Source organism: Mustela putorius, unplaced genomic scaffold (assembly GCF_011764305.1).
Source record: "Mustela putorius furo isolate JIRA1106 unplaced genomic scaffold, ASM1176430v1.1 tig00003909_pilon_pilon_pilon, whole genome shotgun sequence".
In the NCBI taxonomy this organism is placed as follows: Eukaryota; Metazoa; Chordata; class Mammalia; order Carnivora; family Mustelidae; genus Mustela; species Mustela putorius.
The window spans coordinates 39,742,594-39,768,073 of record NW_025422057.1 but is presented as its reverse complement, the minus strand read 5'-3'; the positions used below and the strand labels follow the sequence as shown (position 1 = coordinate 39,768,073).

Below are 25,480 nucleotides of genomic sequence, written 5' to 3'. Positions count from 1 at the left end.
GACCGAGTCTCTTTACTGATGAGGGTGGGCGGCCGGGCACAGGGCTAGGGCAGAGGGGAGGGTAAGCGGGGTCTAGCCCTAATCCAGGTCTAGCCTGACAAGCTCTGGGGAAGCCTGTGGCAGAGGAGATACACGAAAAAAAGCAAATTCAGCAAAGGCTCCCATACACCCTGTAGCACACGACTCCCTTCAGCCCGCGGCAGCCCCTTCTTTCCAGCCCCAAAGCAGCACCCCAGGGCGCCGCCCGGGGGAGCCTGAGGACCCGCACCCTCCGGGTACGCTAGGCCCCGCCCCTTGAGGACACTCCCTGTGTCAGCCTTGGAGCTCGGAAGCGCCGGGCGTGGGCTCCCTTCGAGCCCGGCATCCCCGCCCGCCGCGGCTCTGGCGGCTCCGGTGAGGAGTAGTGGCGGAGCTGTTCCGGACAGAGGTCTCAGTCAAGTGTGTTCGATAGATAGCTAGGCTCTACCCTTCGAGGAGCGGGGGAACAGTTGGTGTGTCTGCTGTGTCCTGCCTGTGCGGGTCAGAGGCATGACTGAAGAGGGTGCCAATGTAGGAGCTGGTGCCAACCCCACCCTCTTTACCCCACCCTTACCCCGGACTTGGGGGAAGCATCTGGCCAAGGCTGTCGGGAGTCTCCCCACCTGAGTCTCCGGACCTGCAGGCCACGGGTTTGCAGGCCACTCCCAGTCCTGGAGCCTGCGGCCTGATGAAGGCCGAAGAGCCCTCCAGTTCTGGCATAGAGGGGCAGCGGAGTTGGGGTATGCCTGTATATTAAACAATGCCTGTAAGCGTCTTCACTGCTGGTGCGTGCACGTCTGTCCCCAGTCTGCCTGTTGGGCTGTGTGTGTGGGTTTGTCTGGGCAGGGTCTGTCTTTGTGGGTCTGTCTGTGTGTGTTGGTGTGTAAGGATCTATATCTGGGGTGGGGGTGGGGGGAGGAGTGCTTTGTCTGGGAGGAGTGTCTGCCTCTGGCTGCGTGGTCTTTAAGCATCCCAGGTCTGTAATCTCCACTCCCTCCCCCACAGCCCCCTGCCCCATAGTGCCAGCAAGGATGGAGTGGAAATAGAAAAGGACGGAGAACCTGCAGTGATCAAGAAACAGGGTTATTATTATTATTATTTTCATTATCATTTTGAAAGGAGTTGTAGTTTGATTTGAGCCTGGCCTAGACGGCGGGGAGGGCCCAGATTTCCCCGGACCCAACCCTCTCCAGGGTTGTGCGGACGCAGCCGGGGCTAGCGTAATGGAGTTGGGGGAGTGCCTGGACTGGGGAAGGCTGGTCAGGGGACCAGTGGGCATGGGTGGAAAAATCTCGGGCATGGGTGGGAAAATCTCGGGCCTGGATTCCGCCGCCCTGACACAAACTCGTCCGGGAAGCCGTCCGAGCCGGGGCAGGGGTCCCGGAGGTAGGATCGCTGCAGGCGGCGGCGAGGGTAGGGGCGAGGATTGGGAGCGAGAGAGACGGGGTGGGGCCGAGGGAGGGAGGGAAAAGGAAAGAGGGGAGGGAGGAGGAACAAGGGGAGGGAGATCACAGGCGCGGCCGGTCCGCCGGCAGCCAGTAGGGAGGCCGCGGGGACCCGGCGACGTCGGAGTCTCTACCGCGGACAGAGGCCCCCACCGCCGTACTGCTGACGCGCCCCTGGATCCCTTCCGGCTCATACTCCCGCCCCTAGTCTTGCCTGGTGCGGTGGAGCTGCGGCCAACGCGGCAGAACCGAGGAGGGCAGGTGAGAGGGGCTGGGCTGGAGGAGCGCGGCGCGGGGAACAGAGCGCAGGGAGCCGAGGGCGGTGGAGGAAGGCTCCGTCTAGGGAAGGCGCGGGGATCTAGAGGCGACAGGATCCGCGGGATTTTCCCGAGTCCTGAACCGAAGCGGCCGTCGGGGAACCGCCGGGAGACTGTTGGATTCCACCGCTCTGGCGCTTGCGCGCCGAGAGTGGAGGCAGGCGGACCGGGAGGGAGCAGGACCGTGAGAAGTTAGGGGGAAAGGGCTGGGAGAGGCTTGACCGTCAGGCTCCGCGGCTCCACGTGCGTATCCTCGCTTCTCTATTCTGGATCCCTGTGTGCTAAATGCCGAGGTCTGCACTTTCTATGCCCAGCCATGGCGTTGCCGGGGCTCATGCGGTCCCCCTTTGAATTGCGGGTGCGCCCCCGACCCTCGCGGAGGCGGGAGGTGGGGAGCAGCCGCAGGTGACAAGTGTGAACTGGGTCCCAGGGAGTCCCTAGAGGACAGGGGCCAACTATGTTGTGGGGGCGGAGCTGGGATTGGGCGCCGGGGGCTGAGCGGAGACCCTCTCCTGGCAGCCTTCGGAAGCTAGGCTGGTGGCAGCATGCATTGGAGGGCACCAAGTAAAGATAGACAGAAAGATAGGCTTTCGGATAGACATATGCCTCTTAATTGCGGGCCCATGGGCCAGGGAGGAAAAGCAGCCGGGAGGACACCAGGCCCTCCCATTTGGTCCCCAGGAAGCCATCCTTTTCCAATCTCACACCTCTCAAAGATACAGGGTTTCCAGCTGCAAAAGGGCCTCTACCAACTGGACCTTGCCATCACCCACGGTCCTTTCAGAACTCTGCAGCCCTGCAGGCCCCTAACTTGGATGCCCGCTGCTTCCATTTTGCAGGGTGTCAGGGCAGCTACCACGCTATTCAACAGCTCTGGGGGCCACCTAGACCAGAGCATCCTGGCACAGAGTTAGTGTGGGTTCTGTATTCTCTGCCTAGTGCTGCCAGACAGCCCCAGGCTCACCCATTCCTGAGCCTTTTTCATCCATCTTTCTGAATGCTCTGTCCTTGGGTCATCTGTGCCTGGAGCCTAGCCCCCCTCTGTGCTGTGCTTGCTTGGGGTGGGGGAATCACATGAGCTAAACATCAGTTTTAGGCTCTCAGGAGAGAATAGAGGATGGGTAAGTGAAAAATCATGGGTGCGTGGCTCTGAGGTTCTGCTTAGGGGGGTCGCTGAGGGTAGAGGATGGTCTTAAAAATGGGCCTTTGCCCCTGTTGTCCTGGGTCACTTCTACTGTAAATAAAATATTATCCATTTTTCATCAGGCTGAGTCAGGTGGCCCCTAGGGCCGGAACTGCCCAGCTGCCCTGTACCGTTTCCCTGAGCATTCTCATGCCACCCACACTAGGAACCTACAAATCAGAGACTGATTGCCTAAGTCACGGTCCAACCAGCAGACCCCAGGACCCTCCACCACAATCCCTGCCTTGGCCACAGGCCAGGCTCCCTAGTTGGCCCAGACTGTGTCCTGGAGCCCACAGCCTTAGAGGACCTGTATTCATTTACGCAGGCATTCACGCATGTGTGCACTCCTTTTATTCAGCTACCCAGCCCTGATCCTACTCCATGCTCATCACCCAGCTGGGTCCCAGAGCTGAAGCACTGAACACAACGGGAGAAGCTAACAGTCTACTAGGAGAGATTTTAATCAGCAAAACATTTATCTGTTGGATCTCAGGCAGGAACAAAGCGAGTACACTGCCAATGACCCCTTGTGATTTGGAGTGAGCCTGCCCGAACTTGCTCTTTCCCACTCTGGCCTGGGGTGGTCAGTTGAGCCTGGGGGACAGTCTTATGGAACAGCTGTCAGCTAAAGGCTTGCTGTAGACCTCTCTCTATCCCATCTGGGGATTCAGAAAGGACACTGTGGTAAGGGGTGCTGGTCTGGAAGTTGGGAGGTTGGGACCAGGTCTATATGGAGGCCTGGTATAATTGGGCCCCACATCCAGCTGTGGTCTCCTCCCAGGGAGGGGTGGAATATCGGAATCTGGGAGGTGAAGGGTCCGTGGCAGTTCTTTGTGGCTTCTGTATTGATGCCTCCCTGCTTCTTGGTCCCCAGGTCTGCACCTCTGCTTCCCCAGCCAGGAGTCACCACGATGCCCATACTGGAAAAAGTTCCCCAAAAGATGGCAGCAAAAACTCCCAGCACTGAGGAGGAGCCTGTGAGTGACTTTTGGAGTCCCGACCCTTATCCCCACTCTCCCCCACTCACCTATCCTTGCTTCCAGAATAGTCCTGTATGGGACTGGCCCTGAGCACTTGCCTGGCGACCAGCCCTGCCCTCTGCTGGGCATGAAGCCCAGGCTGCAGTCCTGCCCTGAGCCTGGGAGAGCCTGGAGGGGTGGGGAGTGGCTTCAGGGGGTGCTGAAGAATTGCTGACAGCCATGCTTCCTAACTCCCAAGGCCAGGAAGAGCCCTTGACCCGGGTCAGGTACTCTATTCCCAAGGCTTTTCCCTCTCCCCAAGTTTCACTTGCAAAGACTTTGAGCCCAGTGGAGTTGCCTTAGGCTAAGACTGAACTCTCTAAGCCTTATCACATCTCAGCCCCAGCTGCTGTCCCTAGTTCAGTCCTGAAGACTTAGGCACAATCTTCCCCACTGGCTGAAGGCAGTGCCACCCCTCCTTAGGCAGGCCTCCTCCCTCCCCACATTCCTAAGTGGTGGAGCAGCCCATCTAATCTGCAGGTCATTGAAGTGTTGGCCCCTTGGTGACATTTGTCCTCGTGCCACGTCTTTCCCTGGGGCTTCATTTGGAACCCTAATCAGAACTTCTTGGCTTTTCCACATGAAATTGCTCACCACACTGTCCTGACTGTTACAGCTGACAGACAGCTCTGTTGCTGAACATGCCATGGCATGTTCCTCACACTGGCCTGGGGCTTCCTTGAGAGCAGCCCTTCTTTCTCCATTGTTCCCAAGTCCAGACCAGGGCCTGGCTCACATGCACTGCCCATGAAATGTGTACTGACTTGAGACTCCAGTGTCCAAATTAGTGTCCTCATTGGTACATGTCCCTATCCAGGAAGCCCAGGATAGTCTGGGGAGGAGCCCCAGAGGGCTGAGACATGTGAGCCGAGATTTCCTGCCTCATCCCATTTTACCTACCACCGATTCCCCATGACTGAGTCCCAGCACACTGTCAGAGCCCTGAGGAAGGGTGGCCTGATTCTAGCAGGGGCTCCACTCAGGCCTGCTGATACTCTTGGCAAGGCCACCAGCTGGACTGGGCTTTCTGCAGGTGCCTGCCCACTTGCCCACCATAGTCCCCAAGAGAAGGAAGAGGGAACCAGAGCAGCTGGGTGAGGGGTAGGCATGGCTCTCTTGAAGTGGGCTGAGCAGCCTAGAATGCCGCCCAGAGCACCCTCGTCCTCAAGCATTCTCTGGGATAGGAGCAGCCTACAGTTAGCACTGACACCCTCCTCCCTCCCCCTAGGGCAGTGAGCTCTCAAGACTGGATCAGGCAGGCAAAGACTCCCGTTCATTCATCAGCACAGGCTCCCACACGTGGTCCTTGTCTGCCCAGGGCAGCTCTGGGGAGGGCTCCAGCTCAGGCAGCAGCAGGACCAGAGCACAGGCAAGCTTTCAGTGGGTCCCTTTACTCCACAGCCTGCCCCCACCACCCCAAAGGGAAAAACCCCTGAAAGAAGGTGGCCCCCTACCACCAACTTTGTGAACTCAAATCGGTACTATGAAAAGTCGCGGTTTCTGGCTGTGACTAGCTCAGTGAGGAAGAAGGAAAAGGAAGGAATAGAAAAAGGAGCCAATCTCTCCTTCAGTGTTATACCCTTTGGGTCCAGAGATGAACTAGCTTCTGAAGCCCCAGCTGGGAACAATTCCTAAATTAATGGTGACCAGCAGCCAATATGAATAACGGATCTCTTTTACCTTATACCCATTCTTTATGGTTTAAAAGCACTCTCATGTAGGATCTGTTTGATCTGATAAGAGGTAGAAGCTATTACCCCCATTTTACAGGGGAGTACACTGAGGCACAGAGGTGAGGGGGTTTGCTTATGATCACACAACTTGTCGGCATCAGGTTCAATGCATGAACCCAGGTCTGTCTGCTGCCAACATCAAGGTCTTTTCCTCTACACTTTATCCCCTCCTGGGGGGCAGGCCTGGGATATCAGAAAAAACAAACAGAAGATTTCTAAGGTCAGAATTCCACTGAGCTGGGTCCTAGAAATAGGCAAGACCCAAGATGGGGAACAAGGATAGGAACAGATGGAGACACACTCCAGGGACCAACCTGGGGACAGGCATAGTCTTATAGACCCCACATAAGATCCGGCATAACAAGTGCCTGTCAACTCTCTCTTCTAGGAGTTGCCCAAACTTCCAGTGCCCCCCCTGCAGCAGACCCTCGCCACTTATCTGCGATGCATGCAGCATCTGGTACCTGAGGAACAGTTTAGAAGGAGTCAAGCCATTGTGCAGCGGTTTGGGGCCCCTGGTGGCCTTGGGGACACCCTTCAGCAAAAGCTCCTAGAACGACAGAAGAAGACAGCCAATTGGGTAAGAGTTGTTGAGAGGGGGCGGACTGCAGAGAGGGCGCAGTGCAGACAAGGGAACCACAGGGTGGGGGGCAGGGAGCAGACGTGGAGACAGGGGTTTGGATGGGGGCAGGTAGGTAACAAAGATGGGGCAGATGGGGGCATAGGGAAGAGAGGAGAAACAAGGGGACAGCAAGGGCAAAAGTGAGGGACAGACAGGATGTGGGATGGGAGATAGGGATGGGGATCAGGAGGGGCAGATGGGAATAGAGATGAGGTGATGGGGAGAGAGGGGTAATGGAGATGGAGAACAATGGGAGTCAGGGATGGGGGGACAGACAGGGACAAGGATAGAGGACAGATGGGGAAAGGGATGGGGACAGGTGGGGCCACAGGGGATATAAATGGGGCAGTTGGGAAAGACAGGGTACGGAAATGGAGACAGATGGGGGACAAGTATGGCAGATAGAGATGTGGCAGCAGAAGGTAGGAGTAAGTTCAGGGAAGCAAAGAAGGGGAAAAATCAGGAACGGGACACACATAAGGATAGGCAGGGTTCAAGGATGAAGTACCAAACACCCAGAATAGGAAATTGGGATGGAAGAGAGGGAAGGTATGGGGCAAAGATGGAGGTCAGTCATGGGGGACTGGAGAGCACACAGGCCCCAGCAGGTAACGGGGGCTCAGAGTGTATTTGTGGAATGAAGGAATGAAGCACGTGATCCAACAAAGTGTCCCAGTCATTCATGGGGGCTGCCAGGATGGGACGGGTGCTCTCCACAGGCAAGGTGACCTTGTGCAGAGGGGTATGGCCCCTGGGGGTAATGGCACCACTCCTGTCCTCCCCAACAGGTGTCTGAGTACTGGCTGAATGACATGTATCTCAATAACCGCCTGGCCTTGCCCGTGAACTCCAGCCCAGCCGTGATCTTCGCCCGGCAGCACTTCCCAGACACGAACGACCAGCTGAGGTGAGGCCACCATGCTCCTGGGCTCACAGCTGGAGAGTCTGCCTGGAGCCCAGCCCCAGGACCAGGAAGGAAAGGTGGAGGCTTGTGCCCTGGCTGAGCTCTCTGAGGCCCAAAGCGCCCAAGACAGAGGCCATCTGGGCCACGGGTCCAGGAAGTAGGTTAGATGAGGCTGCTCTGTGAGGGACAAACACAAGGTCTTCCTTAGAACATATTTATTTGGGATGCAGTGGACAGTAGTGGAGGCCGTGGTTGCCCCACCCCCTGGTGTTTCGATGGCATTCTTGCCCTGGCTGAGGCCCCACCAGGACTTGAGGCTTGCACTTGGCCCTAGGACACACTGCCCCAGACTGTCTGAGAGGAGCTCCGCTGAGCCCCCACCAGCCCCGAGCTCCAAACAGAGGCTCCGAGGGGGTGGAAACGGTTCCTTCCTGCCAGCTGCCACCACAAGAGCCTCTACCATCTGCTGTAATTTCAGGGCTCACTGAACCACTGGAACGGCCTCTGGGCCCACCGATGTTGCTGGGGGGGGCGGGGTAGGGAGCATTTGCACAGGGATGTGGCTGGGAGGAAGGGCCTCTGGACAGGAGTGGCTTGGAGCCACACCCAATGTGGCCCAGCATGACCACGGTTCAGAGAGGAAAAAAAAAAACCAACCAACAAACAAAAGAGGCAGGGCCTACCTGGGCCTACAGGCAAGGCTCAGCGATGCTCAGAAGATCCCCCATCCCCTCCTTCCCCACCAGGACTAGCCCCACTGAGCTGCTGGCCAGGCAGCCTGGGTAGCCCAGACCTCCGGGGAAGGGCGGTGCGGGGCAGAACAAAGTATGCCGATAGATGGACGAACAGCTTCTGAAAACAGTTCTCAAACTGCATCCAAGGGGGAATTTTCTTCCTGATGCAATCAAGCCAGGGTCCTCATCCATGGACAGTTGAGATGACACAGTCCTGCGGCACCATCTCTGATGATGTCCCCCCCACCCCGCCTTCCAGCACCCCCTTCCATTTTCATTACCACTAAGGGGACCAAATTATTGACTTTCCCCCAGGAGACTGGATTTCCCCAAAGCTGGGTTCCTGGCCTAGTCTAGGCCCAGCACAGTCCTTTCCTAGGGAGAACCCTACCCCTGACCATCCGCCCTTCTCCTGCCTGCTCTGCGGCCCCTCCCAGCTTCCTCTCCCTCCTCCTCCTCATTCACCTTCAAGGATCCTCTCCTCCCTGTTATCCGTTACCTCCACAGGACCATTTTAATCCAAGGCTTTTGAAGGACTGGCAGTGTGATGGCAGCTTGGGGAAGGGGTCCTTGAGCTTGAGAGCTGGGGTGTGGAGTGGAAGGAATGGAAGGTTGGATAGTGGGAAGGAGCCCTAAGAGGAGAACCTCAGGCCTGCTCTCTCTCTGCAGGTTTGCAGCCAACCTCATCTCTGGTGTGCTCCACTACAAGACCCTACTGGACAGGTAGGATGGGGCCAGCCTGGGGAGGGCAGTGCCCTGATTTAGCACGGCCTGCTGAGTCATATGTCTCCCTGACACACTAGGCAAGGAGCTCCCAGAGGGCAGAGACCTTGTCTTTTCCAGCTCTGTGCTCCCAGCTCCTGTCATAGAGCAGGTGTATTACCACCCTCCTCCACCCCCCATCCCAACTCCTCCAGCATCAGAATAACCTTTACCCCGGCTGACCTGAACATTAATGGGTCCTTTTCCTAGCATGAGCCCTGTCCCATCATAATCTCTTTAAGTTGCACTCCCCCCCACACCCACATTGTTATGTGCATCAGGAATTTAGGGAATCCAGGAGAAGGCAGAGAAGGAGTCCTGGGAGCGCGAGCCAGGTGATGGTGGGTTCAGCCTTGTTAGTTGCCAGCTGGGGGAATGGTCTCCCCACACTGAGCCCATGCACCTGGCTTCAACCTCCCTGGTTTCCTCCCCAGCTTGGACACTTGTTTCCAAATGAGCCGTGGGGAAGGACCAATGTATTTTTTAATTTTATAAAATGTAAAACACTACAAAAATGAATCTGCAGAACAATGGTATAAAGGTACAAAATACACAACCACGTATTTTATTTTTATTTTAGACTTGACAAAAAATTCCACTGTCAAATTGCTATAATAAAAGTTTCTGAGAGCTCCCACTGACTCCCACAGTTCAGTGCGGTGCCTGTACTTCAAGCAGCAGGGGCATGGGACACCCCACCCTCCCTCTGCCCCAGCTTACCCTCAGGGCTCAGCTCACATGGCTGGTCCTTGTCACCCTGAAACCCTCCCATTTATCAGCTCATTGCTTGTTGTCTATGCTTTACCTACACAGCCTGTGCCCCATTAGAACAAGACACCCACGTTTTGTTTGCCACGATCACCCCAGATCCCAGAAAGGTGCCTGGCACAAAGGAGGGCTCAATTTGTTGCCTGAAAGGGAGGAGGGAAGGAGAGAGGGTGAAGAGACAGAGAGAGAAGGAAGAGGAGGATGGAAAGGAAGTGGAGGGCGGAGGGAAGGAAAGATGGAAGAGAAGGAAAGAAGGGAGATAGAGAAAGGAGGAGAGGGGAAAGAGGGATGGAGGAAGGAAGGAGAGAGTTAAAGGGAGGAGGGGAGGAGGAGGGGGAGGAAGTGGTGGACGAGAGGCCAAGGGCGGGAATCAAGAGGGACGCAAGATGTGTTGAGACCACAGGAGAAGGAGGACTTTCTACCATGAACTCAGAGAAGGCTTCTGGAAGAGGTGATGCAAGAGGTGGCTCTTGAAGGGGTGGAAGGAGTTTTCCAAACAAATTTGTTGAGCACAGGGGTGGGGTGAAGGCAGGCTAAGCGAAGATCAGCATAAGCGAAGGCGTGAGGACTGAAACGCAAGTTCTGTACATGTAGTGCCCGAGGCAGGGGTGAAGGAGACAGTCGGAGGTTTCAGAAAACCCCAAGGGTCTCTCCATGGGCCATGGAAATAGGGCACCCCAGTACTTCAAAGAGTGGGGAATCCAGCTCCTTGATGGCCATCCTAATGCAGTTCTGGTTTTTGTGCCCTACCTTGCTAAATCGAGTCAAATAGCACCAATTCCAATCCCTTCCTCTCTCCCTGCTCTCCAGCCACTCCATCCCCACCGACTGTGCCAAGGGCCAGCTGTCGGGGCAGCCACTCTGTATGAAGCAATACTATGGGCTCTTCTCCTCCTACCGGCTCCCTGGCCACACCCAGGACACACTGGTGGCCCAGAAGAGCAGTGTCATGCCCGAGCCAGAGCATGTCATCGTGGCCTGCTGCAACCAGGTAAGTGGCCCTCTCTGCTGCAGCCTTTCCAGCTGGGGAGGGCACAGGAGTACCAGTCTGACTTCACCAAGGGTGCTCAGCCTCCTCTCAGAGGCACACAGTGAACTAGGACAAAGTAGGTTCTCTTGACTCCTAGTCAGTCCCACTTCTCTCCCTTGAGTTGGATTTTAAGAACGAGGAGAGTCATCGATTGAGAATGACTTCCATGGGCTCCCATTTTGGCCCTGACCAGCCAGGTTGGCTGGTCTGGATGGACAGTGGGGTCTTCATGAGACCCAGCAGGGCCTCAGCCACTCCTCATGAATCACCCAGGCGGTGGCCTTCCTGGAGACCACATGCAGACAGATGGACAGCTTTACGGACTCACTGTCCAGACCTCCATGTCTAAGCTATAAGCTTGCCTACTTACATGAATTCATCCTGCTGATTCCATAGTGACTCGCAGGAGGGCTTGGAAGCTCATCTGACAGAAGAACTGAGCAGCCTGTCCAAGGCTGAGAAGGCCTCGGAGACCTGGCCAGTGGCCCCTGCTTATGGCCCACCTCCTAGTAACTCATGACTTCACACTGGCTTCCGGGAGCCCACAATGGCCCATGAGGACCAAGGGGACAGGCTGAGCATAAGGACCCTTGGCCCCTTACCAGTGCCCACCAGGCTATCTATAGATTCTATGTTGAGCATCCCCCTAATTATTTCATCTGACAAAAAGCTGTTTTAGGGTTTTTTGGTTTTGGATTTTTGTGGGGTTTTTTTGGTGTGGGTTTGTTTTTGGTTTGGGGGTTGTTTTTTGTTGTTGTTGTTGTTGTTTGTTTGTTTGTTTGTTTGCTTTGGTTTGGTTTTTGGGTTTTGGTGGGCTTTTTGTTTGGTGTTGTTGGGTTTTGGTGTGTTTTCTTTGTTTGTTCATTTGTTATTGTTATTTTTTCTAAAACCCAAGTCTAACGCCTACCCAGAGATCCCCCAAATATTCCTGTCACCACATTTTCTCTTGGGCTCCCCTGACATTTGCAGTCATTGATAGGAGCTCAGGGAAAGTCTGTCATCCTAGGTTGGCTCTTCCCACCAGAAGCCCACCTGGGAGTTTGGCCACAAACAAGAACTTTTCTCCATCTTCATTAAAACATCAAACTAGCATTTCCCAGCCCCCACATGCTGCAGTATTCATCCATTCCAGAAACGCCCCCAGGGTCCCTGCCCTGGACCAGGCCATGCGTATGGTGCTCAGGGCACAACACCAGGTTCTCATACCAACTGGCAGAAAAAGGATCAGAACTTGGGGCTGGAATAAGACCTTTCATGAAGCCCAAGACTTCAGCTTCAGAACTGCTAAATGCTAGCTCACACACCTCCCTCGGAACACACACATGCACACATGTATATGTACACATATAGGGATAGAACTTTTGCATGTTGTTTTTCATTTTAATCTTCCTCTGCATATTATTTGACTTGCCTTTTTTTCTCTGCTTCAGTTGTGTTTGAGATCTGTCCCTGTAGCCGTATCTAGAGCTAGTTCATTCCCGTTAACTGTTGAGTAGATGTGCACTAGACAAATGCGCTACATTTGACTTAGCTGTCCCTCTACTGGAAAACACCTGGGCACCCTCTACCATGTTGTTATTGCAAATATGACTTATATGCACACTCCTTCACTTATCTTCGAGGCGCAAGAGTATATGTTTCTCCAAGCCTTAGTCTAAAATATGCATATAGAGGAGTAATTGCTGAATCATACAGAACACACGTTTTTAGTTTGGACAGACACTGCCCTCCAACAGCAATGGTGCAAATTTATACCTGAACCCCACACGAAGTAAGAACCATAGAAGGAAGTTTTATCTGAGCTAAGTTTAATCTGCCTTCTTTGATTTGGGGGAGCTTGGAGTCCAGCACCGCTGACAGCATTGGTTGGGTCCCCAACTTGTGACTGTTCAGAGCCATCACGTACCTTGAGATCCCTGGGCCTGAGTATCCCCCACCTGGGCTCACGTGTGAAGGCTCAGTGAAGGCCCTTCGCCTTGGGCTGGCTGCCCTGAGTGACGTGTTTGACCTGTTTCCCCCACAGTTCTTTGTCTTGGATGTTGTCATTAATTTCCGCCGTCTCAGTGAGGGGGATCTGTTCACTCAGTTGAGAAAGATAGTCAAAATGGCTTCCAACGAGGATGAACGCTTGCCTCCAATCGGCCTGCTGACGTCAGAAGGGAGGAGCGAGTGGGCTGAGGCCAGGACGGTCCTCGTGAAAGGTTAGCAGCAGTGCCCAGTGCGTCTTCACGCTCATCTCATCCTCATGCCCATTGGCTTTCCTTCCTCCAGGGTCGGGCACCATGCCTCATCCCCATTTGCCATAGCATGGAGAGCTCAGGCCTCCCTCCAACTCAGGACCCGACAGCACGTGGGCTGAGGCACCCGGGGGCTGACAGCACCTTTTGTACCCTCATATTTCATCCGGCAATGTTCTAGCTTCCTGGATGATTAGCGCTGAAATCCTGGGATGTCTGGGAATATTGGGGGAGTGAAGGTTTTGAGCTGGAGGAAGGCTGGCTACAATTAAGCAGTTGTGATTTACTGGTGGGCAGGGATGGTACCCATTTTGAGGGTCTGAGTCACTGGCAGAGCTGTCACATGGAGATATAGGATAGAGCCCAGCTCTGGGAGGGTGGTTCACTGCCACGGTCCTGGAACTTTTCATCTTCAGGCTGACCTATCCTTCTGGCTGGTTGCTGCTCTTAGGAAGGTTTCTAAGCATTCCCATAAGAAAGTTGATAATAGGGGCGCCTGGGTGGCTCAGTGGGTTAAAGCCTGCCTTTGGCTCAAGTCATGATCCCAGGGTCCTGGGATCGAGCCCCGCATCGAGCCCCCACATTGGGCTCTCTGCTCCGCTGGGAGCCTGCTTCCTTCTCTCTCTCTCTCTGCCTGCCTCTCTGCCTACTTGTGATCTCTGTCTGTCAAATAAATAAAATAAAATAAATTTTTTAAAAAAGAAAGCTAGTAATAGTCTTAAAAATTTTAAGCCATCCTTTTGGAAACTCATTTTCAAATCCAAAGCCAGTCCTATTCCCAGGAATTAGTTGCAGTGCTTTCCCTCCTTGCCTAATTAGAGAGTCCAGGATAAGAGGGAAGGCTTCTGTGGAACTCCATGTGCATCTCGGGCTCTCCTTCAGCCAGGTGTCCATTCCGACTCCCCTGAGTGTCTGTCAGCTGAGGATCTGGGTGAGGCTTGGAAAGGTAGGAGGCAGAGGCAGAGGGGAGGAAGCCCCTGCCCCTGAGGAGCCCACTGGACAAGGGAAAGGAAGGCATGGGGTGGGGGTGGGGGGCACAGATTCAAGTACACAGTGATGCAGCAACCAGCCACGTAAAGCAATAGAGACAGCAGGTCCAAAAAAAAGTGCTCTAGGACTTCGGTGAGAGGAGGGGGCCTTTCCGCTTGGGAGGCCTGTGAAAGGCTTTGTTGGAAGAGGTGGGACTCAGCTCAGGTGTCACTGCCTCAGGCCCCCTAGGGCATCCCCCACTCAGCACACTCTGTCATCTTGTCCTGCTGTCTTATACTAATTGCCCTTGTCACTCTCTGAAGTCAGCTTCTCATTTGTTTATGCATGCTGATTACCTGCCTCCCTTCCCTAGTCTCTGAGGAGAACAGGGGCCTTATCTGTTTGGATTAACTTTTTAATCTGCTGTGCCAAACACAGTGGGGCCCCAGTAATATCTGTTAAATAAAAGAGCGGAGGGTTACGAATGATAGCAGGCCCCAGACTTGTTGCCTCCCTACCAGTTAATGATTGTTCATTCAACCATGGGGCACCTGCGGAATGCTCAGTCCTAAATCAGGGGCTGCACGGGCCACAGGAGGGTGTGAAAGCCAAACCCGTCCTCATAGACCTAACGGCCAAGTTGGAAAATTAATAAAGTGAGTTAATTCCCTCAGGAGACCACGGTGTAATCAAATCCCACTCCTCTCCCCTCCAGGGACAGGGACAGGCATCAGACAATCCCCTCCGCTTCCAATACAGTTTCCACTTTATTAGCAGACCAAGCTACCTCCCTGCAGGACTGACCAGGATTGCCTTGAGGTTTAAGTGCTTGGGCTGTGCTAATCGGAATTAATTTGTTAATGGCACTTGATCTGGCTTTCTGAATGGAAGTGCTGTTTCTGAGGGCAGCGTGACAGAGAGGAGGGGCCCACAGGCTTTCTCTTCAGAGATCTGATTATTGTGGTTGGCACGGACTGTGTCATCGGCACAGCAGGAAACCAACCCTCCAGAGCCCTCCTCCCTAGAGCAGCACCAGCCTACAGAGAGGAAACCATTTAGGAAAGGATTTCACTATAGATGTGAAAGATGGCAGCAACTTGGACGAGGCTGGAAAGTAAAGATGAAAGACATGAGTGGGGTCCAGATACATTGCAAAAGAGATGTGACAAGGAGGAATAGAAAAGTGAGAGAGATTCCTAGATTTTTTTTTTTTAAAGATTTTATTTATTTGACAGAGAGTGATCACAGGTAGGCAGAGAGGCAAGCAGAGAGAGAGAGAGGAGGAGGAAGCAGTCTCCCTGCCAAACAGAGAGCCTGATGTGGGACCCTCGATCCCAGGACCCTGAGATCATGACCTGAGCTGAAGGCAGAGGCTTAACCCCTGTGCCACCCAGGTGTCCCAGATTCCTAGATGCTTGATTAGAGAATCCTAAATGGTGATTTCCCTGTGACGGGAACCAGGTTGGTGAAGTGACTACAGAATGAAGTCCTTTCTAAGTATGTCAGGTTTGAGATGCCTTGAGTCATCTAAGTGGAGATGTCAAATTAGATCTATGTGTCTGGAGCTCAAGAGAGAGGTCAGTACGGAGACATAAATTTGAGAGCCATCAGCACATAAGTGATATTTAAAGTCATGGACCTGGGTGAGATCATCTAGAAACAGCGGAATGGGTCCTTGGAGGTCAGGTAGGGAAAGATGCAAAGTGGATTGAGAAAGAGCAGCCTATGAAGTAAGGAGCAAACCAGGAGATGAGTCATGAAGATCCAAAGGGAAAGAGGAAGCGGCCAGCCACTTGGAATGCTGCTCAGAGCTCAAGGAAGAGCTGGACAGAGAGGAGACTCAGAGCTTGGCAACACTAAGTTATCAGTGACTTTCACCAAGACCAGACACAGGAGTAGGAAGGATGAATGATTGTATGCTAATGGGTGTGATCCAACAGCAGGAAGAAATTGTTGATGGGACTGTCAATGAGTAGGATCAGTTAAGCGTGGATGACCCTTTTCAGGTATTTTGGTATTAAAAGAGCAGGAAAATGAGGCAGTTGATGGGAGAGGATGGGAGTCAAGGGAAGTGTCGAGTCGGAGAGGCAAGTGCATGGTTGTATGCAGACAAGTCTATGGAAGTACTCCAATAGGAGAAATTATTAATGAAGACAGAGGAGATGAATGGAGTCATGGGATTCTTGCAAAGGCAAAAGGAAATGCAAGCCAAAGAATAAGAGACCTTTGGTTGGTACGGGAAAAACTGAAACCTGGGCATGCAGTCGTGGTGGTGGGAACGTGAGGAGGTTCCTGACTGATGGCTTCTGGTCTCAGATCAGCAGAGCAATGGCCATGAGCCGAGAGAGGCACCAGTGGCATTCTGAAGACAAAAGAGAACACAAGAAATAGCCCCTTGGAAAACTTGATGAGATGTATGGACTCTGTTGAGCTCATATTTAAGGGCTTTGGGGTCATATGTTTTAGGAGAGATTAATTAGCTTTGTTTTACAATTTGTTGCCTCAGGTTCAGGCAAAGAGAAGGTAGGTCACCAGGTTCAGCCTTGGCTGGAGAACATAACCGAGGGAGAAAAGGTGAAGGTATGGCAAGGGACTGGTTATAGTGTTGGGATCTGAAAGGGGGAGACTGAGGGTCTGAGAGAGGAGGGTGCACGTGGGCTGGGTCCTCCACACAGACTGCAGGAATGAGGGCTGGAGTGGTGATGGGGAGGAAGAAGGTAAACCGGGTGCCCAGACTTGCATGATGGGGAGTTGTGAGGACATCAGGGGAATGCAGCCACACGGGGCCAGCGACGATGGGGATGGGAATGTGGAAGTCTAAGAGCTGCGGCTTCAAAGGAAAAGCAGGGAGGAGCCGTGCAGGCGTAGGGACAGGGAGAAGAATACCACCGACCCCACCAGACTCCCACGGTGCATGAGTGTGAAGGAAAATAGTCTCCTGGAGAGGTCACAGGAGGTGTGTCTCTCAAGTGTGTCCCTCAGGGGGTGCCCCCCCACCCCGGTGAGGCAGGTGAACATAACACTCTCAGAAGAGATTAGCAGTGCAAGGAGACCCGCCATCACTACTCAGACGTCATGAAATGTTCGCGAAGGGGGAAAGCTGCGGAGGGTAAGGGATGAGTCCATGCAGGGGACACTAGAGCAGCAGGGCATGGGAGTGCCAGCCAAAGACCCAGGGATGGTGGTCCTCATTGTATACAATGCTCCCAAATCCTCAGCCTCTGGGAAGGTACTCTCCTGGTTCCAGGTGTGGTTGTGGGGGCTGGGCTAGGGGTTTGATGGGCCCAGGTAGGTGTTGTCTGGCAGGAGCTTTCTCGACCAAGTTGAGCTCCTGTTGACCCGTTGGAGGTCTGGACCGAGACATCTGAGCTCAGACAAAATCTGAATTCTCATAGGGTCTACTGAGAACCAACGGGGCAATTGATTTTATCCACGCGTTCTCCCTAGACAGACCGTCCCTGATCCTTCACTCTGCTCCCCAATCAAAACAGCTCCCTTCGTTGGCCCACTGGCTCCCCAGCCTGACCCTGTGTCATGACATTGGGAGGGTGGAGCTCACAAGACAGTGGACCAGCTGTCTGCCGTAAAACCCAGGCTTCCCCCTTCACCCAGTGCTCCCCCCACCCCCTGTGGCCCCAGCACTGCTCACACAGAGCTCTCTGAGAATGTGGTGCAGGAGAGGTGAGTGTATTATCATCTCTATCTGCAGCCTAATCATCCACAGCCAACACAGAATAAGATCTTGGAGGTCCAAGGGCTAAGAGATCTGGCAGGACCATCACTGCCCCCCCAGAAGCCTGTGGTGTTGTTGGGGAGACCCGGAATAAACAGAATTATCAGGACAAGAGTGGACAGGATAAAACCAAAGGAGCGTCTCCAACAGGAGTCCTGAGGGAATTTGGGGATCTTATCCCCTGTGCTTGTCATAGCTTAGGAGGGCTTCCTGTGTCAAGTAGAACATGAGGCTAAGCCCAGGTGGGTTGAGCTGGCTGTGACTGGGGCTGGCTAACAAATCAGGGTCATATGGAGAAACCCTAAAATAAAGATTCTGGGGTCCCAGGGATTTTCCAGTGGGATAGGGATGAGGCCAAGAAATCTTTTTTTTTAAGGTTTTATTTATTTGACACAGTGAGAGAGGGAACAGAAGCAGGGGGAATGGGAGAGAGAGAGAGAATAAGGCTTCCTACCAAGCAGGGAGCCTGATGCGGGGCTCAATCCCAGGACCCTGAGATCATGACTTGAGCCAAAGGCAGGCACTTAACCACTGAGCCACCCAGGTGCCCCAGGAATCTGTATTTTTAAAGCACCTTCATGGTCAGCCCAGGTCGAAACCAACTTAAGCAGATATTAAGTTAGCAGCTACTGTGCATGGAGGTCTCCTGTGATGCTGGCCTTACCCAGGGCCCTTTCTGTTCCTTGTTGCTCTGAGTCTTCAGCAGAGCCCGTGAGGTGGGGATTCAGCCCCACAAAACATAGGCGGCTCCGTCTCCAGCAGGTTGAGCTAGTCTTCACCCTTGGAGGTGGTCACGGAATGAGGGCATCTTTTTCTCCCAAGCCCAAGATCCTCAGGGCTCGCAGGCAGGGCGGGATTTGAGGCCTCAGGAAGGGAATCCGTAACTTCGCAGGACCTCCCTCCCTGCAGAGCCTCGAAACTGTGGCCTTCCTGAACCCAGGAGGACCAACACTGTTATCCTGGTCTGCAAATTTAATTAGATATTCGGCCCTGAGTCTGGAAGACTACAGTGCTTGTCAATTTGTAGGAAAAGAATAGCCAGCTCAGAGAGCTGGCACCCCCCACTCCCCACCCGGAGCCTGCTGGCTTTCCTGGGTGCTGTGTGGAGATCCTGGGAGCTGACTTCAGGCAGATGCTTGTGTTTACACAGCACCGTAAATATTTATCCCCAGCAGCCAATTAGAGCTGAGCCACTGCCTTCAAGGAGGGAGCTGACAGAAGGCAGCTACGTCTGGAGAAGGCCTTGGTCATGGTTTACAAGAACCGCTCGGGATGGGCATTTTGCTACTTAAATATTGTCATCCAGAGATAGGCAAGTCTGCTGATTTTAAAACCAATTACACATTAGCAATAACAGCCTCTCTGATTTAATTGGCCCAGAAATACCTCCCGGGCTCCTGAGGCTGATTGCTGTTTTCTTTCCTCCGGGGTGGGGGTTGGGGAGGGTGGGAGGCATTTCTGGGGCCATTGTCTGCCTCCCACAGTGGAAGTATGAAGATTCCGGTGTTTGAGGGCCTCCAGATAGGGAGAGGCACGTGGCCTGTGGCCAGAGACCTGGGCTTGCCCTGGCCCTCCTCCCGGGGCCCTGGAGCTCGCTTCTAGGCTAGGACATGGAGGTGGTCGCCTGGCCCAGTGGCTAGGACCAAGGGGGTGCAGAGAGGCTGCAAAGCAGGTGGTCTGGTCCCTGGGGCACCGAGGCTGTTCACTAAAGGATTAACTCTTAATTAGATTTGGGGAAATACTGTGGGGATGGTTTGTCCGAGGCTCACAGCCTCACTGGAAAAATCTGATAGACTGCACATGGGCACCTGTTGAATCTGTTCTGTCGGTGACAGTGACCCATGGCCTCAGACTGAATGGCCTGGATTCCTTGCCTTGGAACCCTAACCCCTATTAACTCTAGCCGCTCCTTTGCATCCCCTGGGCTTCTCACAGGCCACACACTCCGAGTGTGCACTCTTTTGTTTCATTTCTCCGCCCGTGACCCTCTCTCTGGCCCTCACTTTCCATTTTATGATATTTGGGGTTCAAAGTGAGTGGGAGGTGGGTCTTTTTGTTTGTTTTGCTTTGCTTTGTTTCATTTTTATCTCCTGCCCTTCTCCACTCACCACCCCTCCCCTAATTCTGCAAGTATGCTAGCTCTTTAAATCTGCCTTTGTGGGTGTTTCAAACACAGAAGAAAGAGCAATGCTTAGTTCTTGAAGGTTGTTTTTTTTTTTTTTTAATTAAGTTAAACTTATTTGGGGATAATTGTAGATGCACACACCCTTACAAGAAATAATCTCCCCCATATCCTTTTTCTCCTAGTGCTAACATCTTATAAAACTCCAGTACAACATCACAATCTTGACATTGATGCAGCCTACAAACAGATCATTCCCATCCTCCCAAGGACCCCTCCTATTGCCTTTCATAGCCACACCGATGTCCATTCCAACCCCATCTGTCCTTAATCCCTGGCAACCAGGAATCTGTCTTCATTTCTGTAATATTATTGCTTTAAGAATGTTGTATAAATGAAATCATATGGTATAAAACCTTCTGAGCCTGACTTTCTTTTTTTTCACTTGACGTAATTCTCTGAAGATTAATCCACATTGTCCCATATGTCAATAGTTCATTCCTTTTTATTCCTTGGTATGGGTGATATCATTCATCCATTGAAGGACACCTGAGTTATTCCTATTTTTTGGCTATTACAAATAAAGCTACTATAAACATTATATTTATATGTTTTTGTGTGAGCATAAGTTTTCGTTTTAGGAAAAATTCCAGGAGTAGAATTGATATCTGCATGTTTAGTTTCTAAAGAAACTGCTAAAATGTTTTCCAGATTGGTTGTACCACTTTATATTCTCATCAGATGTAGTTTCTCTGCAACTTTGCCAGCATTTGGTGTTGTCACTATTTCTTAATTTTGCCTTTTTCAGCAGTGTGTAGTGATATCTTACTGTAGTTTTAACTTACATTTTTCTAGTGACTAATGATGTTGAGTATCTTTTCATATGCTAATTTTCCATCTTCAGATCCGCTTTGGTGAAATGTCATTTCCCATCTTTTGCTCATTTTCTGATTAGATTGGTTTGGGGTTTGTTGTTGTTGTTGTTTTACTGTGAATTCTGAGACTTGTTTATATATTCTTTACTAGCCCTTTCTTGGCTATGTGGTTCTATATTTCCTCCCAATCTGTAACTTACAGTTTCATCTTTTTAACATGGTGTTTCACTGAGTAAATGTTTTCAGTTTTGACTGAGGTCCAATTTGTCCGTTTTTCCGTTGATGAATCATGCATTTGATGTCAAGTCTAGAAATTCTTTGCCTTGCCCTAGGTCCCCCAAATTTTCTCCTATATTTTTTCCAAAAATTGATATTACATTGGTATATTTAAGTTTATCATCTATTTTTTAATTAAATTGTTTATAAGGTGTGAGGATTTATAGTCAGGCTTTTTTTCTTTTTTTATTTAATTTTAATTTTAATTTTGATCTTATTTATTTATTTTGCCTATAGCTTCCAACAGCTCCAGCAATGTTTGCTGAAAAGGACATCCTTTCTACACTGAATTACTTTCATGCCTTTGTCAAAATCAGTTAGGAATTTTTATTTGAGTCCATTTTGAGGTTTTCTATTCTCCTCCATTGATCTCTGTGCTCCTCTATCTGCCAATACCACATATTCTTGGTTATGTAGCTCTAAGTCTTGAAATTGAATATACTGGTTCCTTCAACTTTATTCTTCTCCAAAATTATTTTAGCTATTCTAACTTACATATAAATTTTAGACTAATCTTGTCTATACCTACAAAAAGTTTTTTTTTTTTTTAAGATTTATTTATTTATTTATTTATTTGACACAGAGAGAGAGAGATCACAAGTAGGCAGAGAGAGAGAGGAAGGGAAGCAGGCTCCCTGCTGAGCAGAGAGCCCTACTCGGGGCTTGATCCCAGGACACTGAGATCATGACCCGAGCTGAAGGCAGCTGCTCAATCCACTGAGCCACCCAGGCACCCCTACCTACAAAAAGTTTTGCTGGGAGTTTGATGGCAGCAGTCTTAAACCCGTGTATCAGTTTGGGGAGAATTGACATATGCACCATGTTGAGACTTCCTATTCCTGAACACAACATCTCTCCATTTACTTAGTTTTTCTTTGATTTCTTTTATTGGTGTTCTGTAGTTTCAGCATACAAGCCTTGTACATTTCTGTTACATACACTGAAGTGTTTCAGTGTTTTGCATCATTGTAAGTGGTATTATATTTTTAATTTTGGTGTTCATGTCCTTGTCCCTGGTGTACAGAAATACAATTGATTTTTGTATGTTTATCTTGTATCTTGCAAACTTGCTGAACGCATTAATTCATTCTAGGATGTTTGGGGTGGGGCGTTGGTTTATTTAGGTTTTGTAGGGTTTTTTTTTTTGGTATATTTCTTAGAATTTCTACACAAACAATCATGTCATGTGAAAGTAGGGATTTTTTTCCCCTTCTGATCTCTATCCCTTTTAATTCCCTTTTATTGCCTTATCGCACTGGTACTATTTTGGATAACAGTAGTACGAGTGGATATCCTTTCTTTTTCCTGATCGTAGGGAAAAGGCATGTGATCTTTCACCTTTAAAATGATGTTAACTATAGCCCTTTTCGCAGACGTTCTTTATGAAGTTGAGGAAGCTCCCCTCTATTTTCATTTTTCTGGGATTTTGTCATGAATAGATATTAAATTTTAGGAGTATTGTCAAATATTTTTATTGCACCAATTGATATAATCATGATTTTTCTATAACCTGTTAATATGGTGGATTATACAGGTTGATTTTCAGCCTTGCATTCCTATAATAAGCCCCACTTTGTATATAATTCTTTTTACTTATATATTGTTCAATATTTCTGTATCTGTATTCATACATTCATGAGGATTATTGGCCTACAGCTGGTTGGGTGTTGTGGCTTTTCTTCTTCTTTGTACTGTTTTCATCTTGTTTTGTATAAGGATAACACTCGATTCATAAAATGAATTGGGAAATATTCTTAACCTCTTAAGTTATCTGAAAGGAATTGTATTGTTGTGTTTTAGTTCTTCCTTAAATATTTGGTACAATTCTCCAGTGAAAACTTCTGGGCCCAGAAATTTCTTTTTCTGGAATTTAAAACTTATAAATTCAATTTTCTTAGTAGTTATAGGTCTATCCAAATTCTTTCTTATTTTTCCTTTTGTTTTTATTTATTTGACAAAGAGAGATCACAAGTAGGCAGAGAGGCAGGCAGAGAGAGGGGAAGCAGCCTCCCTGCTGAGCAGAGAGCCCAATGTGGAACTCGATCCCAGCACCCTGAGATCACGGCAGAGGCTTAACCCACTGAGCCACCCAGGTGCCCCCAAATTATTTATTTTATATATGGTGCATTGTAGTAGTTTATACTTCTCAAGAGATCACTCCATTTCATCTAAATTGTCAAATTTATGTCTGTAGAGTTGTTCATAGTATTTCTTTATAATCCTTTTGATGTCTGCAGGGTCTGTAGTACTAACCCTCATTTCATCCCTGTTCTATCTTTCCCTCACTCTCTCTCTTACAAGTCTTGCTAGAACTTTGATTGATCCTCTAAAGGAACTAAATTTCTTTTTATTGTTTTTGTTGTTTTTTTTTCCAAATTCTTTTGGTTTCTGATTCTTGTTATTTCCTAACTCTTGATTGCTTTTTGTTTATTGTGCTGCTCTTTTTCTAGGCTCTTCAGGTAAGAGCTAATAGAATTCATTCAAGACTTTTCTTCTTATCTATATAAGCATTTGTGCTATACATTTCCTTCTCAACAGTGGTCTAGCTGTGACTCACAAATCTGGATAAGGTGTATTTTTATTTTCACTCATTGCAATGTTTTTTTCTTAATTTCCCTTAAGAATTCCTCCTTTACCCATGGATTCTTTGGAAGAGTATTGTTTGGTTTCCAAATGTTTAGAACTTTTCTTGTTTTTTATTGTTACTTTGATTTCATACAATAGAAAATACATTTTGTATGGTTTCAGTTCTCTTCAATATATTTGAGGATGTTTTATAGCCTAGAATATGCCTTGGCATATATATTCCATGGGCACTTGAAAAGAATGTGCATTCTGCTGTTGTTGGATGGAATGTTCTATAAATGTCAATTAGATTGATTGATGGTGTTGTTGAGCTTTTCTATATCCTTGCTGACTTTCTGTCTAGTTGTTCTATCAGTTACCAAGAAAAGGGTGTTTAAGTCCCCAAGTATAATTGTGGATTTGTCTACTCTCCCTTCACTAGCTTCTCTAGTGGTTTCCATAGGTATTACTTTATATATATAATTTATCACTGTCTATAGTTATTGAAATTTTGCCAGTTCTAGTGAAATGTAGAAAGTTTACCACCCTTTACATCCCTTTACTCTCCCATGTTTATAATATACTTGTCTTAATTATTTCCACTAATATAAATTTAGTGCCACATCAGGCAGTGTTACAGTTTTATTTCAACAGTGAAACAGAATTTTTAAAAACTCAAAAAGAGGGGCCCTGGGTTGCTCAGTGGGTTAAGCCTCTGCCTTCGGCTCAGGTCATGATCTCAGAGTCCTGGGATCGAGTCCTGCTTCGGACTCTCTGCTCATCAGGAAGCCTGCTTCCCCCATCCCCTCTACCTGCCTCTCTGCCTACTTGTGATCTCTCTCTCTAATAAATAAATAATCTTTAAAAAAAAACAAACAAACTCAAGAAGAGAATGAAAATTTATTTACTAAAATATTTACTTTTTCTATTATTCTTCCTTCTTGATGTTTCAATGTTCCTTTCTTTATATAACTTCTTTTTTTGAAGGGGGAAATTCCTCTAGCTTTTCTTTTAGGGCAGGTCTGCTGGGAATAAGTTCTTTTAGTTTTTCTTCATCTAAAAATGTTTGATTTCCCTTTATTTCCTGAGGGATATTTTTGCCAAATATAAAATTTTGGGTTGACAGTTCTTTTCTCTCCCTACTTGAAAAAGTTTGTGTCAGCCTTCATGGTTTCTGATGAGAAATACACCATAATTTGAATTGTTTTTTTCCTCTAGAGATAAAGCATCATTTCTTTTTCTCTGCTTTTAAGATTTTTTTCCTTTGTCTTTAGTTTTCAGAAGTTTGACTATGATAATGTCTTTCTTTTTTTAATATTTTATTTGTTTATTTGACAGACAGAGATTACAAGTAGACAGAGAGGCAGGCAGAGAGAGAGAGAGGGAAGCAGGCTCCCTGCTGAGCAGAGAGCCTGATGAGCAGAGAGCCCAGGACCCTGGGATCATGACCTGAGCCGAAGGCAGCGGCTTAACCCACTGAGCCACCCAGGCGCCCTATGATAATGTCTTGATGTGGATTTATTTTAATTTATCCTGTGTGGAATTAACTGAATCTTGAATCTTTAGGTTTATGTCTTTTGCCAAATTTAGAAAGCTTTGGGCCATTATTTCCCTGAGTACTTTCCTGATCTGCTCTTTTTTTCTGTCCTTCTGGGACTCCAGTGATATGACTGTTAGATCTTTTGTCCCACAGATTTTTCAGTTTTATAATGATTAATTTTAAATATTTAAAATATTTGTCACCTAATTCTAACATTCCTGTCACATCAGTGTTGGGCATCTACTGTCTTTTTTCATTCAAGTTGAGATTTTCCTGGTTCTTGATGTGATAAATGATTTTCTGTTGAAACCTGGATGTGTTATGAGACTCTGGATGTTATTTAAAATTTGTGTTCTAGCTGACTTTCTGACAAAACTCCAGCAGGAGCAGGGTGGGTGCTACTTTATTATAGCCGGGTGGAGGTAGAAGTCCAGGTTTCTCATGAGGCCTATATTGACAACCTAGGGGAGGATGCTTCTTATTACTGGTAGTGAGAGTGGGAATTCAAGGTCCCCACATGTTCTCTATTGATGCCATCTGGAGGAATTGAGGTGGTGGTTACTATCCAAAGGAGATGAATGTTCCAGCTTCTCCCTGAGAGCATGTCTCCTCTGACCCATCAGAG

General features: G+C 49.6%; 1 protein-coding gene across 1 annotated transcript in view; it reads left to right on the top strand.

Moving 5' to 3' along the window:
• Positions 1–1,545: 1,545 nt before the first annotated feature.
• The window catches only part of CHAT (choline O-acetyltransferase), a 51,095-nt gene continuing 27,160 nt past the window's right edge, over positions 1,546–25,480 (top strand). Inside the window, exons 1-7 of the mRNA XM_045068910.1 lie at positions 1,546–1,724; positions 3,841–3,943; positions 6,110–6,298; positions 7,129–7,247; positions 8,648–8,701; positions 10,319–10,499; positions 12,562–12,739. Of these exons, the coding sequence (XP_044924845.1) occupies positions 3,878–3,943; positions 6,110–6,298; positions 7,129–7,247; positions 8,648–8,701; positions 10,319–10,499; positions 12,562–12,739 (787 nt within the window). The 5' untranslated portion in view covers positions 1,546–1,724; positions 3,841–3,877. The remainder of the gene's footprint in view (positions 1,725–3,840; positions 3,944–6,109; positions 6,299–7,128; positions 7,248–8,647; positions 8,702–10,318; positions 10,500–12,561; positions 12,740–25,480) is intronic.